Source organism: Mus musculus, chromosome 9 (assembly GCF_000001635.26).
Source record: "Mus musculus strain C57BL/6J chromosome 9, GRCm38.p6 C57BL/6J".
Taxonomy (NCBI): Eukaryota; Metazoa; Chordata; class Mammalia; order Rodentia; family Muridae; genus Mus; species Mus musculus.
In genome coordinates this window covers 108,975,939-108,992,129 of record NC_000075.6, presented here as the reverse complement: position 1 = coordinate 108,992,129, position 16,191 = coordinate 108,975,939, and the positions used below count along the sequence as shown (strand labels likewise).

The window sequence follows — 16,191 nt, the reverse complement described above, 5'->3', positions numbered from 1 at the left end:
TAGGACCCCGGTCTTACCACCACGCTGGCTGGCGTGCAGAGCGGGCCTGCCATTGCTGTACGGCATCCAGATCTTCTTCAGGGGATTCTGGGTCAGTTCCCGTGGAGACGCCATCCCTGGGCTGGGATGAATCGGACTGCGCTGCTACTCACCCAGCAACCGGGCCACCTCGGGCCACCCGAGGTCCCGCCCCTCCGGCCCCGCCCACCCTCTAGCGGCTCCAACTCTTGTCAATCTTCTCGCAGGCCCGCCCCAGAACTAATAGGCTCCACCCAAACTAAAGAGGCACTGGCCTACGACTACGCATGCCCAATTTTACTATAGCTTCTTTTGGACTAAGCACGCCCCATCCGTCAAACCAGAGTTGATAACGCGCATGCTCAATACTAGCTACCTTTGACACCCGGATTATGCAGACCCCGCCCCGGATGTGAAGTTTACTGTACTCAACCAGATTGTTCTTATATGCATAGGCCCCACTCATGGTCCCGCCCAGGGTGCTGCAGCCCTGCCCCAAAGCTTGTGTGGCCTCTTACTCCCTTGAGAAATGTGACCTCACAGTCGCCTACTGAGAAGGGTACGGAGAAGCTGAGCAGGCCTGCGTGATCCTCAGAGCCGGATAGTCTGGACCAGCGTGGCACTTGTCCCTGAATGGCTCTAATGACTGACTTGCTGCCCTGGAAGTCAACCACCGCTGCGCCCTCCTGGACCTTCTTCGTTCCTCCTCGGTTGCTTTTAGCCTTGAAACTTCCCGGGTCCACAAGAACAACTTGTTCAACCACACAGAAAAAGTTCCCTTCTCTTAGGGACATAAACACAGAATACATCTCAAAATCGACCATGTTTTGGCCTGGCTGCTGGGGAATTTAGGCTAAATCTCTGAAATATATGAACAAGCTGTTTGGGGTCTCACTAAGCAGTATTCTGATTTTCTTCCCAGGATTTATATTTTACCAATTATAATTTTATTGCTGTTTGGTTTTTCTTTCTTTTGGGGGGGAGAAGAAGGGCTGGTTTCATGTTGCCAGGCTGTCCTGGAACTTAATGTGTAGCTGAGGATAACCTTGAACTTCTGCTCATCTTGCTTTCACCTTCCAAGCTCCAGTGTTTCCACAGAGTTTATGCAGGGAATCGAACCTAGAGAACCTAAGGCTTTGTGTATGCTAAGTAAGCTAACCCCAGCCCCAATTAGTGTTTTAATAATGAATTTTTTTTTTAACGAGCTTCTGTCTCTTCATCAGGAAAATGAGATGCAGACGTCATCAATTTTACAAGACTGTGGTACAGATTAAATGTGTCAGCCTCAGAAATCTGTTTAAAAACATGTGGGCGTTCTCATTCATTATATTACCTCCCTCTCTGCCTTTGAAAATGTACTGGGACAAGGGCCCAGGGCCAGGGCTGGCAGCTCAGGCTTAAGGGCTAAAGTGGTACCATATGAACGAATTCTCCAGCTGGGCGACCCCCAGTGAACATGACCCCTTAGAGGCCAGTGAGGGGTGGTGTTCGGAAGTCACTCTTCTGCGTTTGACCCCCACCAGTCTCCAGAAAGCTCAGGCCTCTTCTTTCTGCTCAGCCCCGCCTCTCCAAACTGTATATTTTCTGTGCAGGCCCCAGCAACAGGGTTTGAATCTCGATCTCACTACCCTCTAGTGATGCCCTCCACCAAACCCCTGGCAGGTTTCCTGCCTCACATATGCCCAGCCAGAAGCTAGGGACATGAAAAACAAGGCTGACCCCGTTCACAATTGGCCCACATCCCTTCCTTTCACGTCTCTGCTTTGGGTCAGTTCATCAAGTCTCAAACCAACTCTCCAGAGTTTGGCATAGACAGAAGGACTGTGACCAAGATATCTTAACCACTGCACCAGGAAATAAAATTCAGAAGCCCATTTGGGGCCTCCCTGGTACCAGCTCTGGCCGGCTATTTTGGGAACTACCCTGCTCTGGGCAGAGATTCATTTCCTCTTACCTCCTTGCCAGTTGCAGAATCCTCCCTCCATTCCCAGAGGGAAATGAGCAGCTTGGAGCACACCCACAGGGTTCCTCTTGTGAACTCCTTTTCTGAAGCTACTCCTTCTGTCCCTGCCTATGTCCTGGCCATGGCCTAGGTCATCTTGGGACCACAGTCAGCCATAGAAACCTCATGGTCAGTCCTCATAAGGCTGCCACCTTAGATACACATGGGTACCCAGCACCCCATCAGTGTCTCATCCTCTTCCCCAGAACTCCCGGCTGTTACTCAAGAGCTGGTAGCCAGGGCAGAGCCATCTCCACACCCAGTCTGAACCTGGTTTCAGGAAATGTAGCTCTCTACCTCCCACTCCTCTGAGCTCACCCCCAGCCGACCCAGACACACCCTCTCAAGTCCATCTATCCACAGACCATAGGTCAACATCAGTTCCGAGGGCCCACTTCCCGGCTCCCTTCCCATGACCTCATTTCTTCTTCGGTAAGGAACAGAGAATGGGACCAGGGAGGAGTCAAGATAACAGAGCCAGCCCACAGGCTCATCTCCCAGCCTTCAGAGCTTCGCCTGCCACATCTCAATTTTCTGTCTCATGTTCAGAGAGCTCATGGCTTCTCCCTCTTGAGAGCATCTCAAAGTGTACCAATTACCCTTGTCCCATGCACAGGCGGTGTTGGGATGCTAGTGTTTACTCAGATATGAACTTGGCTAGCTCAGACCTTCTCTGCCATGAACTGGTCCGGCCCTGACTGGCTCTCTGGGTATGTATTGACCACTGGACCTCTTAGTAGGAGACATATGATCAAAGTCCTCCACCCTCAGTCCTCAAGGGTCAAACCCTTCCCACTCTGTATCTTCTGCCTAGTCCTGACTGTACTACTAAGCCACCATTTACAACACAAAGACCCAGGGGCCTTAGCCCTGCCACACAAATGCTCGTGAACATGCTCACACACAGAAACGCAGATATTGATTAGTCCTGGACCCAGGCATATGCACATGAACACAATGCTGTCCAGGGTCTGCTGGCCTCTCCTTCTCTTCCTCTTCATTCCCTGACCAGACGCTGCTTCGCTGGGTGGAGGCAGTTCCCAGGAAGACCAGCTTCCTGTGGCTATTTCCAAGAGCTGTCCCCAGCACCCTCTGGGCCCAGGGTTCACAGTGAGGGGCTCTGGTTTAGGGGTAGGCAGCTGTGTGAGTGGCAGCCTGGGAACCCTGATCCAGCCTGGCACAGAGCACACAGTAAATGCTCCAAGTGATTCAAAGCTAGCAAAGGTGCATAGAAACAGCTCAGAGAGAGGCTTATGAGAAAGAAAATGGACACAGTAGGTGTGTAAAGAAGCTCAAGACCAGCAGAGAACACACAGTGGGTGCCCTAGAAATATAGGCTTAAAGGCCAAGGCAGATCTATATAAAACAAAAACAAAAGCAAAAAACTTCCCAAACTGGGTGACCATGATGAACAAGACCCCTCAGAGACCAGCAAGGGACATAGTGGGGATTGCCTCAGGCAGCTCCAGCTGGCTGGCTCTCTTCCTTGGCTAAAGGAAGACACTATTTATAGACATCCCACCTTGGTAGGCCCCTATTCCCTACAAGGTCCTAGTTTTCCCTCCCCTTCAGGTCACTGATAGATTGATGCCCTCTCAGAGTATTCTGAGAGACCCCCAACACCCTTATGCTCTGTCCAACACCATCTTTACTACACCCAAGTCAGTCTTTCCCCAATTCCCACCCTCCCCATGCTACCCAATGCCTACCCTGGCCGTGGCTCTCCCGCCAAGGGTCGGTTGGAGAGGTGCCTCCTAATGTCCATCTGTCCATCCTGCAACCGAACTAGCCAGGGCCGCCGCCCCCTCCCTCGGTCCCCGCCCCCCAACGGGGCTGAGGAAGGGTAAGGAAATCCCGCCCCTGCACCCCTCCACCCCACAACGCTGGCTCAGAAAACCGGCCCCGCCCCTGCCTCTCCAACAGTCCTAGACCCGCCCTCCCAGGGCTGCTTTGCTCTGTGAGGTTGCCAGGCCCCCCCATCCAGGCAAGCAGCTGCACTCTGCACTCCCAGGCCATTAGCCCAGTAGTGCTTTTGCCAGTCAGAGCAGCCCATACCTCTCAGGGTCCAGTCCGGTCTTTTCTTCTTCTTCTTGAGTTGTCTACACCACTGGGAGTCCCTGCCTCAACCACAGGCCAATAGGCTCACACTCCCCAGAAAGTGAGTTTCAGCACCAGCCCAACACTGCGATGGAGAAGCCTACTCTTTCCACAGTGAGCAGGTCAGAGGGGAGGGCGGGAAGGTGAGTGGAAGGGCAAGGAAGCCAGGTGTGACTCAGCCCTCATGTGTCACTGCCTGGGTGATTCGGGTGCACCCTACCCTTCAGTCACCTGACATTTATTGAGTACCTCTGCAGCCACAACTTTCATGTACATGGTATCACTCAGTGCTCCAAGATGCTTGGTGGCATCACTCTGCTTAGGACAATTCATCAAGGAAAGCAAAGAGTTGGCTTGGGTTGGGGTCCTCAGGAGTCTCCACTCCCTCCATCCCGAGCCATGGATGCCTGCGCACCTAGCAGGCTGCTGAGGCGTGGCTAGTCAGTGCTTCCCTGTGTGCTATGTGTAGATTTGGGAGTCAAACACCCTCTTCTTCCATCCCCCTCCCCCACAGCTATCAGAGATTTATAGCAGGCAGAGACTCAGCATGCACACACACACACACACACACACACACACACACACACACACACACACTAGCAAAACCACCAGGGTCAGGTTTCCCACATTCTCGTGTAGTCACCTATGCCAGTGCCTGGAGACATTTCTGAGAACCACATCTAAGAAGGATGCTACCTCACAGAGCACAAAACAAGCACGTCATCATATGTGATGACGCATGCTTGTAACACGAACACCCAGGAGTCTGATGCAGAAGGATTGCTATTAGCAAGTTCTAGGACATGCAAGGATCCCATTGTGAGACTCTCTCTCTCTCTCTCTTTTTTAAATTTATTTATTGTGTGAATGCTCTGCTGCATATACTTCCATAGGCCAGAAGAAGGCATCAGATCCCCTTATAGATAGTTGTGAGCCACCAGGTGGTTGCTGGGAACTGAACTCAGGACCTCTGGAAGAGCAACTAGGGCTCATAACCTCTGAGCCATCTCACCAGCCCAAGACTGTCTTTAAAAACAAAAACAAGACCACAAAACAAGCATGTGACCCCCTCCAGCACTCTCTGGTGTAGCAGCCTGGGGAGGGGGGCAGGCCTGTGGACCTTAGATGGACTTCAGGTGCAGCACTGGGGTTCTATGTTGACTCTCCTTTACATTTAAGGATGGAGCTCACATGGTGGTATCTAGATGCTCTGTGACTGCCAGACTCAGCTAGACATGACAAGATTACATATATTGAACATACATGCTAGAGTCCAAGATGCCCAAACATATTAAGTGTTAGGGGCTCAGAAGCATGGCAAGACACTATATGGCCAAGCTGTAGAAACACACTGTAGATACTTGGAAGCTATGGCAGTGGTCCATCTCGGTGATCTCTGGGTATGTGTTTGGCCAAATGTAGTACTGTCCAGCTTTGTGGCTGTCCTCCAGAACTTCTCATCCAGGGTCACCCCATCTTTAGGAACCCCTTCTTCAGTCTCAGCGGCGGCCAACATGGGCTAGTATTTGAGCATTAGTGGCAGCCTGATTCCTGGCAGCCTTGTAACGAGCCTGTTCCAGTAAGATCCGTAGGAGGCCAATGGGAACATCCAGGGAGAGTATGACACGGGTGTCTAGGTAAGGGCTGGCTTTAGAGTTGCTCCAGGAAGCTGAGGGTCCTGTGGTGGTACCTGAGGAGCTCTCTGAGGTCACAGAGCTAGGAGTTGTCTCCAGAGAGTTCTGAGGGAGGAGCTGGAAGGTGGGGATAGGAGTTCCTGGGACAAATAGGATCCTATCCAACATCAGGACCACGAACACCACCAGTGCCCACCTGGTCATCATGTGGGAAGGCTGTAAGGAGAAAACAGGCTCAGGGTCCAGGCTCGGCAGCTATAGTTCATTCAAAAGAGACAGATTGCTAGAAGCAAGAGGCAAAGAGGGGTTAGAGAGGTTACAGAGGCCACGCCAGGGGCAGAGACACAGAGACAAAGTTGGAGAAAGAAGAAGAGAACTGCCAGGTAGTGGTGGCGCATGCCTTTAATCCCAGCGACTTGGGAGGCAGAGGCAGGCAGATTTCTGAGTACGAGGTGAGCTTGGACTACAGAGTGAGTTCCAGGAAACTCTGTCTCAAAAAAGAAGAAGAAGAAGGAGGAGGAGGAGGAGGAGGAGGAGGAGGAGGAGGAGGAGGAGGAGGAGGAGGAGGAGGAGGAGAAGGCCAAACAGGACCAGAGACAGAAGAAATGAAAATGCTTCCTTAGGCAGGGTGGTGTCTGTCTATAATCCTAGCAATTGGGAGGCTGAGGCAGGATCCAAGTTTGAAACCAGATTGGGTTGCAAAACTGAGACCCTGCCTAAAAACTCCAGAGATAACAGAAGGAGCTAAGGACAGACCGGCATCAGAGGCAGAGAAAGAAAGGGGATTGGTAGGGGGAGGAGCAGAAGAGGAAGAGGGGGGTGAATGGGATGGAGACAAAGCAATAGAGGGGAAGACAGGAAGAGAGACAAGGCAGAAAGAGAGCAGCCATCCAGGAGACACATAGAGAGAAAGAAAGACTCAGAAAACCCCAGAGTGACCTGACTCCAGAACCCCATGGAGACAGGTTCTGAGCACAGGGCTGCTTGAGGAGGGACAGCAATGAGGGCAGGTGAAGCAAAACAAGCAAAGACCCCAGCGCCTCCCAGGTCCAGGCATCTCCACCTACCAACCCCAGGCCCCCTCAATGCAGACCCTTCCCACCCCGACTCAAGGCTACTTATACCGCTATGTCAATGTCCTCGGGGATAGGCTGAGACGACGGCTGGGGCTGCTGGGGTTAGGGCCAGGCAACAGTCCTGCAGCTGACCCTTCCCTCCACTCCAAGGCCCATTTATCTCCCCCAGCCTCCTGGGGTAGCATGTTTCCTGGCATGAGGCAGCCCCCTACCTATGACTCACCCCCTCCTAGGGAGCTAGGACACCTCCTTAGCCCCTGTCCTACTTATTTTTGAGGGGACAAGTTAGGGGGACTGAGAACACAGAAAAATAACAAGGGTCAGATGTGAGGACTTTACACCCCGCAGTATGATGTAGGCTGCCCCTTCCCCCAAAGGAAGTTTGCCTCCTGATGCCCCCAACCCACCCAAACAATCAACAACAAGGGCCTTTTAAAACAGCAGCTTTAATGCCCCGTCCCCTCCCATCAGCACCATGGTATCACAGCCTCGGGTCAAGGGGCAGGTTGGACACCAGTCACATCCATTCACTGCCCACAGCCACCCCCAACAGTGAGTCATCTGCCAGGAAAGCGGGCGCCACAATGGGGATTTGTCCATGGGGGTCCCCCCCCACTTAGACCCACAGGACCAAGTCACTGAAATAGTGGACATGCTCATGTGCACACACAATATACATGCTCACGTGCACACACAACTCTAGCACCAAATGGAGCACAGCAGGACCCGGCTGAGACCCTGCCACCTCCAGGGACTGCTGGCCACCAAGCGCATCATCCGGGCCTCAGTCCTAGGCAGCACCTGCATGGAACACATCAGAAAACATTCAGCCCTCTGAGGTTCTTCCCCAACGTGAAGTCTGCACAGAAACATACCAAAGCCTCCAGGAGGGATGGGGTGTGTGCTCTGACTCAAGAGGGACCCTTAGCAAAAAGGACTATGGAGAGGGACCATGCCGGCTCCTCGGCTGGGGATATGTAGCCAGTTATGGGATCTGGAATCTGCTCCAGGTCCTCCAGACTCAGGGAATGTCTTGGCCAAGCACTAACAGGTGTAGATGCAGCCTTCACTGAGAGCTAAATGCTCATACCTGTTTTCTGGCTGTGGACCCCTTGGGGTGGGCAGCGGCGCTCACACGCCTCACGGGTTCCAAAACGATTGGCATTCCCTCCGCAGCCACCATAGACAAAGGGATGACAGGCTGTGCCACCAGGCACAGCTCGATGGTACCAGCGCAGGGTATAGGCAGTACAGGAGCCCTCATCCAAGGGTAGGGAGCAGAGATCTAGGGTCAGTAGTGGTTAGGTCACCGGGGATAGTGGGGAATCAGAGGAATCCGAAATCAGCTAAAGATCAGCGGTGGGGTGGGCTCTGCTTGGCACTACCTGAACCTCTCTGGTCCCAGCCCTTAATCTCGGCTTCACCATCCCATGGAACTTCAGGCTCCTGGTAGTCCTCCACAGAATACACAGAGTACTCAGAGAAGTCATCGTCATCTTCAGGGGGCACCTGGCCTGCAGGCAGGGTGGGGTATGCTGTGAGGAGACCCCTGCTAGTTCTGGGACACAATAGACCATCTCCCCCATGTGCAGAAACTTGTGTGTGTCCTGTGTGTAGACTCTATATACATTCAATGTGCTCTAGTGAATACCCATATGCATAACTGTGCCCAACTTGTACATGCCCTGTGGGCTCACCTTCCTCCTCAACATGAGAGACCCGGAGCACAGGAACATGGTGAAGCTGGGAACCAGCTGTATCCGCAGCATAACCGGGGAGGGGTCCTGAAGCACAGAGCAGGCGGTGACATCCTTGGTTATCATGGTCAGCCACCCTAGCCACACCCCTACTGAGAGGACCCAGGCGAGGACCCAGGCGATAGGCATCTAGTTGGTGCCTTGGATGAAGAGCATTCTAGATACAGAAAGCTACTCACGTGATCCAGACGCAATAAACTGGCCCTGGCAGGCTGGAAGTGACAGAAAAGGAAGAATGAGACCACGAGAAATGGAGAACAAAATGCAAAGGCAGGCAGGAAGATGGGGAAAGAGAAACAGACAAAAGGCACATGCATGGGGGCTAAGATATACAGAGAGATAGAGCCAGCCAGCCAGGGAGGGAGAAAGGAGTGAGGAGAGAGAACAGGTGAGGGGGAAGAGGAGGAAGGGAGGAGGAGGAGGACAGGAGGGAGTGTAGAGGAGATGAACTCTCAGGGCAAGAAGCTAGAAACAGATCAGCAATGAAAGGGCCAGACGCAGGAGGCAAGGAGATGAAAGCAGTCATGACAGGAAGAATCAGGGCTCCAGGATCATCTTGTGTCACAGCTGGGACCAGCCCTGTGCCTTACACTACCCCTCCACACAGATAGTCATCAGAACACAGTGTAGCCACCCACATCTCTGTCTCCCCCGCCCCCCTCCCCATTAAGGAAGTCCTGTTAGCATGTTTGTTCTCAACATCTGTGTTGCTCATAGCCATCGGTCTCCACTTGCCCTCTGTAAGTTCTGGGGAATTGCGGGCCCCCATCTAGGTGTCCCGGGATGCAGTTAGGAAAGGAGACTCCACACCAGACCCACTCACCACAGTGCTGACTCATCTCCTGACGCACAAAGTCCCGAATGTCATCCTCCTGGGAACACAAGACCACAAGGTCCCCGAAGAACCCATGAATCATGGATCTCACAATGCAGGAATCAAAGACAAGTCATTATCAAGTCAAGAGCCCCAGGACTCAGGGGTCTGGGTTCTGAGTGCCCTAATCCACCCAGGCTAAACTCACAGTCAGCGCAGCTTCTCCCTTCTCCCCACGGGGGCCAGCAGGTCCTGGTCGTCCCTACATGTGACAGGTGTGACCAGGTTGTGACAGATCTCGGACATCAGAGGTGATGCTAATCTCTGACTCCACGCTGGGGTATCCCCACTCACCTGCTCTCCTCTCTCTCCAGGGGTGCCAGGAGCACCAGGAGCCCCCACCACGCTCTCTCCAGGGGGACCTCGCTCACCCTGTCAGATACAAGGACCAAGGAAGCAGGGTCAGTGACAGTTTGGGTCAGAATACAGGCAAGCGAAAGACCACGGTTCAGAGATTAAAGCATGGCTTGTGGGTTCCAGATTTACAGCAGCTGGAAAGGCAGGGAGTGCAATACAGCACTTGATTGTAAGTACAGCTGTGGGGTTTAACTGTCAGCACAGGCTGGAGAGATGGCTCAGCAGTTACAGCACTTGATATTCTTTTTTTTCCCTAAAGATTTATTTCATATGTATGTGAGTGCACTGTTGCTGTCTTCAGACACACCAGAAGAGGGCACCGGATTCCATTAAAGATGGTTGTGAGCCACCATGTGGTTGCTGGGATTTGAACTCAGAACCTCTGGAAGAACAGTCAGTGCTCTTAACCACGGAGCCATCTCTCCAGCCCCAACACTTGATTTTTTTCCCAAGATTTACTTATTTATTATATGTAAGTACACTGCAGCTGTCTTCAGACACCCCAGAAGAGGGCATCGGATTCCATTACAGATGGTTGTGAGCCACCATGTGGTTACTGGGGTTTGAACTCAGGACCTTCGGAAGAGCAGTCAGTGTTCTTAACCACTGAGCCATCTCTCCAGCCCCAACACTTGCTCAAAATCATCTGTAACTCCAGTTCCAGGGGATGTGATCCCTTTCTAGCCTTCTTGGCACCAGGCACATGTGGTACAAAGACACACTTTCAAGCAAAACATTGATATGATTGTTATTTAAAAAATAAACGTTAAAAAACAAAATGGCAGCAGGCATGGAGGTGCAAGCCTTTAATCCCAGCGCCTGGAAGGCAGAGGCAAGCACAACTCTGAATTTGAGGCTAGCCTGATCTACAAAGAGAATTCCAAGCCACCCAGGGCTACACAGTAAGACCCTGTCTGAAAATATCAGGGAGGGGAGGGTTAAGTCAAACATCACAGTTGGAAAGCCTTACCTTCTGACCCTGAAGCCCTTCGGGTCCCTTGGGACCAACACCACCAGGTGGCCCTGGGGGACCACTAGAGCCATCGTTTCCTCTGGGACCTGGGAAGCCCCCAACTCCTGGAGGCCCCTGCAGAAAGATAGAGAAGGGTTGGTGTTTAAAACCCCTTCAAGACAAAACCACTACCAGAGACAATGCTCCCCCCAGACCACAAACCCTGACCTCAACTTACCCTCTCCCCTTTCTCGCCTTGGTCACCCTTGGGTCCTGACTGCCCATCAAAGCCTCTGTCACCCTGGAAACAGAAGAAGCAGAAAAATACTCAACCTTGACATCCTGCTCTTGTATCTCCTTGAGCTTTGTGAGTCCCCGTGCCCTCTACAGTGTATGATCCAAGCATCTGTTACTGCTTCTACTGTGATTCCATAACACCAACTCCACCCAAGCCCTGCCCTGATACAACATGACCCCTTCTTTGTTGTCTACCTTTTCATGCCAACTCTCTATTCCTGACCCCAAACCTCTCCTGAAATCTCAGAATCAGCCACACGATCCCCCAAAGCCTTCTTTGACTCTATCGTGATGAAAGTCCTATCTGACTCCACCCCCCTCATGTCCATTATCAAGAGCCCCTGTACCTTGGGACCGATCAGGCCTTCTTTCCCAGGAGCCCCAGACTGACCCGGCAGACCAGGCTCCCCCTAGAGGAAAAAAAAAATGTGAGGATGGCTCTCTAGTCAACTGCCCCTCTTCATTTAGGGTGTACCCTGACACTCACCATGTCTCCTTTCTTTCCTGCCAACCCAGGGCGACCAGGAAAACCAGCTTCTCCCTGGAGGTATCAGGAAGAGGAGTGAGCCTTGGGCCCCAGCACCCACAGCCCATCCACACCATCCCCACAGCCCTCACAACCTCACATCAACTTCCATGATGCCCGCATCAGTCCCTGTGCTCCCCATCCCCGCCTCCGCATCAGCCCCACAGCACCCGAATCAGACCCTGTGGCCCCTGCATCAGCCCCATGGACCCCTCCTCATCCTCGGTGGCCCCCGCATCAGCCCCACAGTCCCAGAATCTCCCATTGTTACATCTATACCTTATCTCCTCTCTCTCCGTCACGGCCACAGGTTCCCTTTATTCCTTTTTCACCCTAAGGTAGGAAAGCAGATAAGAAGGCAACTTCTCAGTCAAGTGTGATGGCACACATTTGTAATCCCAGTACTCATGAAATAGAAGCAGGAGGGTCAGAAGTTCAAGTCCAGGCTTGGCTACATACTAAGTTAAAGTTAGCCTGCACTACACAAAGAACCTGGGTCCAAAATTTTTAAAAAGGGCTACTTCTATTTCACCTTGAATCTTTGAGCTTAAAACCAGCTCCTACTACTGGTTAGACATTTCCAACCTGAGCTAACACCCCTGAGCTCCCAAATCTGAACCTAGGCCCCATATTCTCCAACACCAGGCCATCTTGGCTCACCTTGAGGCCCCTGGGACCCATGAAGCCAATATCTCCTTTGTCTCCTCGGAAACCAGGGATTCCATCCTTTCCTGGGGCTCCCTGTGGAGAAAAGGTGTTAACATGGATCAAGACAGGAAAGTGAGGGATCAAGAGAAACCACCTTAGAGTGCAGGCAGGGGACTCCAGTCACCACCCATTGCCATGGGGACAAGGGTCAGCATGGGCTGAGGTCACCACCATAGAGTTCACTTTAGAGGCAGAAGCTTCTGAGAAAAGGAAGGTCATAAAAAATTAGGTCCCTAAAAGGCCTAATGGGAATGAAGACCTTATGAGGACAGGGTGTCTCTATGGGATTGGGGTATCTTACCGGCTCACCGGGGATCCCTGCAGCACCTGGCTCTCCCTATGGGAAACAGATTGAGGTAAGTCCTTCAGTGTAACGGTGCCTTAAGCTGGCACATGCAATCATTTGGTGACCCAGTTAAACCAGGGCCCAGTCTGCACATAGAGCCTGTGTGAACACACATGACCAAGGAAACCAATATCCCTTTAACATAAGAAATCCCCAAGGCAGGTGTGAGCGTGAGTGACTAAGCCTGGGGTGGAACTTGCCTTGGGTCCTGTGAGTCCTCGAACTCCAATCGATCCAGCTGAGCCTTTGTCACCTGGCTCTCCTTTGGAACCCTTTAGAAGTATCCAGAAGAAAGGACAGAATTAAGACACCGTTTGGAGCACCCCTAACATCCAAAGAGCCCCCTTGCTGTTTCCTTATGGAGTTGTAGGCCAGAGCCTCCTCCTGGTCTCACCATGACCACTGGAGCTCTCCCGCACAGTCCCTATCCTCTCTTCCACCTTGGAGTCACTACTGCGCACAGTAAGCTTTGTCCTTCTCTGACTCTGTGGCATGAGCGTGCACACACACGCGTGCGCGCGCACACACACACACACACACACACTAACAGCCTGCAGGACCCCCATGAGGAAAACCCACCCTCTTCCTTGTACCTTGTCACCAGGATTCCCACTTTCTCCCCGAGGTCCTTTGTCACCATCTATGCCCCGAGGCCCTCGTTCACCCTAGGTCAAGAGGTCAGAAATCAGTGTCAGGAGCTGGGTGCCCCTCATGTTCTGGAAAGCTGAGCTCTCAAGTCCCCTGGGCCAGCCCCACCCAATTCTTTCCTATGGCCAAGGGAGACCAAGTTCATATCTGAACCAGACCCACCCACTCACCATATCCCCTTTGGCACCTCGTGGCCCGGGAGGTCCCTCAATCACAGCTGAGTCACCCTGAGGGGCAGGGAGGAATGAGAAGAGTCAGGAGCACCCCAGTTTCCTGCTCTACCCATCCCTGATACCACACTCACCTTGTCACCCTTGAGCCCTGCAGCGCCAGCAGCGCCCTATTGGGTGGAAGAATGTGAATCTCAAGGAGCTGGGGGAGGGGCCTGGACCTTAATTACAATATCCATCACCACCCCCACTCACCCAGGGGCCTTCCTCCCACACTCTTACCTTCTCTCCTTGCTCTCCCCGGCTGCCAGGGGGCCCCTGTGTGAAACAGTGATGGTGAGTTATGGGACTGTGGAGGACTAGGGCAGCTCAAGGGACAGAGAGTAAGACAGGACTAGAGAGGGAATAAGAGGACCAGAGCCAGCGAGGAGAACCAGAGGGCCAGGACAGTCTGCAGTCAGGCAGGGATGAGTCATTCCACTGGGCTCTCCTCGACAGGACATACCACAAGTCCACGAGGTCCTTCCTGGCCAGGGTGGCCATCTTCACCCTGAATGATGGATGACATTAGGTCCACTGAGTCAGAGGTTGGGAATCTGAGGCAAGGACTACAATGGAGGGGTGGTGAGCCCTGGCTGTGGTGACATATACATACCCGGACACCTGGCTCACCACGCTCACCTCGGGGCCCCGGCAGTCCTGCTCCCGGGTCTCCCTAGAGTTCAACCGGAATAAGTAAGGGGACTCAGTAGAGGACAGAGGATTATAGGAGCTCAGTGAGGCATAGGAAAGCCAGCAGCATGCCACCTACCTTGTCTCCTTTGAGTCCAGAGGCGCCAGGTGCTCCCTGTGGGTCAGAGTGAGATGAGGAACCTATGGGCTTGAAGTGCCCCCACACCCAACCTCATGGCCTAATCCCTACCAAGAACTCTTGAGTGGGCAGTTCTACTCACCGCTGACCCTGGTGGTCCAGGTGGTCCCAAGGGACCTGGGGCACCTTCTCTCCCTGGAGGGCCTGCCAGACCCTATAGAAAGTGGGGCAAGGGAGATACAGAGCGGCTTGGGAAGCACCCTTCCCTTCCTCTCAAGACTGGGTACCACCAAGGAAGGGACCCAGTTCCTTCCTCCCCACCTGCTACCAAATTCAGAGGTCCCGAGGTGGCTAAGTCTCCAGTGCGCTCCCTAGCCCTCTTACCCTCTCTCCAACAGGCCCTGGCTGGCCCGTCTCTCCTCGAGGTCCTGTCTGACCAGGGAACCCAACAACACCAGGAGCCCCGGGGGCACCAGGGGGGCCCAAGTCTCCCTGAAACAGATTCAAAGGAGGAGTGGTCGCACAAAGACACCTTCCCAGGTCAGGCCCCAGAACTCCTCCTCCCACCTCAGGAGTCTGTGAAGGAGCACTGACTCACCTTCATACCTGGAGGACCACTTGGGCCAGGGGGGCCCTGAACCCCAATGCCTGGCTCACCCTTTGAGGGAAAGAGGGGTCTCATCAGGTTTAAAGAGTCACACGCCCATGGTTCCAAGCAAAGACCCTTCCATATAAATGTACCTTAAGACCTTTGAGTCCTGGAGCCCCTTTTTGACCCTAAAAAATAAGAAATACGTGTCTATATAAAGTAATTCAGGCTAGAGAGATAACTCAGAGGTTAAGAGCACTGGCTGTTCTTCCAGAGGTCCTGGGTTCAATTCCCAGCAACCACATGGTGGCTCACAACTATCTACAACTTCAGTAAGATATCCAATGTCCTCTCTGGCCTCCAAAGGCAACAGACAAGCAGGTAGTGCACAAACGAGCAGGCAAAACACTCATACACATTTTTTAATAGTATAAGAATGTTAATACCAAGCTTCTCTATGGACCAAAAATATTCACAAGAGAACTCAGATAATTACGGGCCTCTGGAAACACAGACTGGACCATAGGCTTGTGAGAACACAGGCCAAGGGAAGCCCAGATGTGACCACAGACACGTGGGAGTTCAGCCGTGACCACAGGCACACAGAGCTCACACGTGAGCAGGCGAATAGGAAGGGCCACAGATGTGGCGCTCAATGGAAACTCCATCAGGAAACTTAGACGTGAGCACAGATTAATACTCAGACAGATGGGGGTGGAACACAAGATTAGAAACACGTGGCCAAGGAGAGGCCTACAGAGATACTGCTGCATCCTGAGACCTGGGAGATGAGGCAGTATCAGACCTGCATGGGTTCAGTCATGGTAAGGAACCATGATGAAGGATGGGTGCACAGAAGCCAAGCTGGCGTTCACAAGTATGGAAGTCCACAAATAAGGAAACCAAAAAGCGTGCAGCTGTGTGCTATGTGTTCCAAGCAGAAACTTCCCAAGAACATAGGCAGTAAGGGTTCAGCGCTATGAACAACCCCAAGCATGGTCTTTGTTTTCATGGTCAAGCCAGGCTTGGTCCTGCCCAGAGCCCAGACTTACATCTTCCCCAGGGTCCCCAGGTCCTCCTGCACGGCCAGCTTCACCCTGCACATAGAGGATGGTCAGGGCCCCTGGCCTCCCGGCCTCACCCCTACTCTGCCTAACACTTATGCTGGGAGCCCAGACATACTCACCTTTTCACCCCGTGGTCCAGGCAGTCCTCGGTCACCTTTGGCTCCCTAAAGACATTAGGGTCATAGGACCATGCATGTGTTAGTCACAAACAGATCTTAAGGAGGTAGGCCTGAGGCCAGGGTCAAATGTGGAGGATCTTGTG

At 52.9% G+C, this 16,191-nt stretch overlaps 3 protein-coding genes across 11 annotated transcripts in view; all 3 read right to left on the bottom strand.

Annotated features, from left to right (window-relative positions):
- Pfkfb4 (6-phosphofructo-2-kinase/fructose-2,6-biphosphatase 4) overlaps window positions 1-3,858 on the bottom strand; it is a 43,965-nt gene extending 40,107 nt beyond the window's left edge. For 3 of the 9 annotated variants that reach the window (NR_153429.1, NR_153430.1, NM_173019.5), the window contains exon 1: window positions 18-228. Coding sequence is in view for 6 of the 9 variants with exons in the window: in NM_173019.5 (NP_766607.3) it covers window positions 18-114 (97 nt within the window). In the remaining 3 variants the exon portion in view is untranslated. Of the gene's footprint in view, window positions 1-17; window positions 912-1,972; window positions 2,256-3,729 lie in introns of those variants that run through there. The other 6 variants (XM_006512135.3, XM_006512134.3, XM_006512137.4 and 3 more) reach the window with 6 other exon arrangements.
- A 1,107-nt stretch (window positions 3,859-4,965) lies between these two features.
- Ucn2 (urocortin 2) lies at window positions 4,966-5,967 on the bottom strand. The gene has a single exon (NM_145077.1). It carries the CDS (start codon window positions 5,956-5,958, stop codon window positions 5,617-5,619), a length of 342 nt encoding a protein of 113 aa, NP_659543.1. The 5' UTR covers window positions 5,959-5,967; the 3' UTR covers window positions 4,966-5,616.
- A 1,287-nt stretch (window positions 5,968-7,254) lies between these two features.
- The window catches only part of Col7a1 (collagen, type VII, alpha 1), a 31,290-nt gene continuing 22,353 nt past the window's right edge, over window positions 7,255-16,191 (bottom strand). Inside the window, exons 91-119 of the mRNA NM_007738.4 lie at window positions 16,049-16,093; window positions 15,915-15,959; window positions 15,015-15,050; window positions 14,872-14,931; window positions 14,658-14,765; window positions 14,416-14,487; window positions 14,274-14,309; window positions 14,118-14,177; window positions 13,968-14,012; window positions 13,745-13,780; window positions 13,597-13,632; window positions 13,463-13,519; window positions 13,238-13,309; window positions 12,845-12,916; window positions 12,600-12,635; window positions 12,251-12,331; window positions 11,870-11,923; window positions 11,552-11,605; window positions 11,412-11,474; window positions 11,006-11,068; window positions 10,786-10,902; window positions 9,753-9,830; window positions 9,607-9,660; window positions 9,408-9,456; window positions 8,764-8,796; window positions 8,525-8,611; window positions 8,213-8,341; window positions 7,918-8,112; window positions 7,255-7,628 (exon numbers count right to left, since the gene is read on the bottom strand). Of these exons, the coding sequence (NP_031764.2) occupies window positions 7,618-7,628; window positions 7,918-8,112; window positions 8,213-8,341; window positions 8,525-8,611; window positions 8,764-8,796; window positions 9,408-9,456; window positions 9,607-9,660; window positions 9,753-9,830; window positions 10,786-10,902; window positions 11,006-11,068; window positions 11,412-11,474; window positions 11,552-11,605; window positions 11,870-11,923; window positions 12,251-12,331; window positions 12,600-12,635; window positions 12,845-12,916; window positions 13,238-13,309; window positions 13,463-13,519; window positions 13,597-13,632; window positions 13,745-13,780; window positions 13,968-14,012; window positions 14,118-14,177; window positions 14,274-14,309; window positions 14,416-14,487; window positions 14,658-14,765; window positions 14,872-14,931; window positions 15,015-15,050; window positions 15,915-15,959; window positions 16,049-16,093 (1,884 nt within the window). The 3' untranslated portion in view covers window positions 7,255-7,617. The remainder of the gene's footprint in view (window positions 7,629-7,917; window positions 8,113-8,212; window positions 8,342-8,524; window positions 8,612-8,763; window positions 8,797-9,407; window positions 9,457-9,606; window positions 9,661-9,752; window positions 9,831-10,785; window positions 10,903-11,005; window positions 11,069-11,411; window positions 11,475-11,551; window positions 11,606-11,869; window positions 11,924-12,250; window positions 12,332-12,599; window positions 12,636-12,844; window positions 12,917-13,237; window positions 13,310-13,462; window positions 13,520-13,596; window positions 13,633-13,744; window positions 13,781-13,967; window positions 14,013-14,117; window positions 14,178-14,273; window positions 14,310-14,415; window positions 14,488-14,657; window positions 14,766-14,871; window positions 14,932-15,014; window positions 15,051-15,914; window positions 15,960-16,048; window positions 16,094-16,191) is intronic.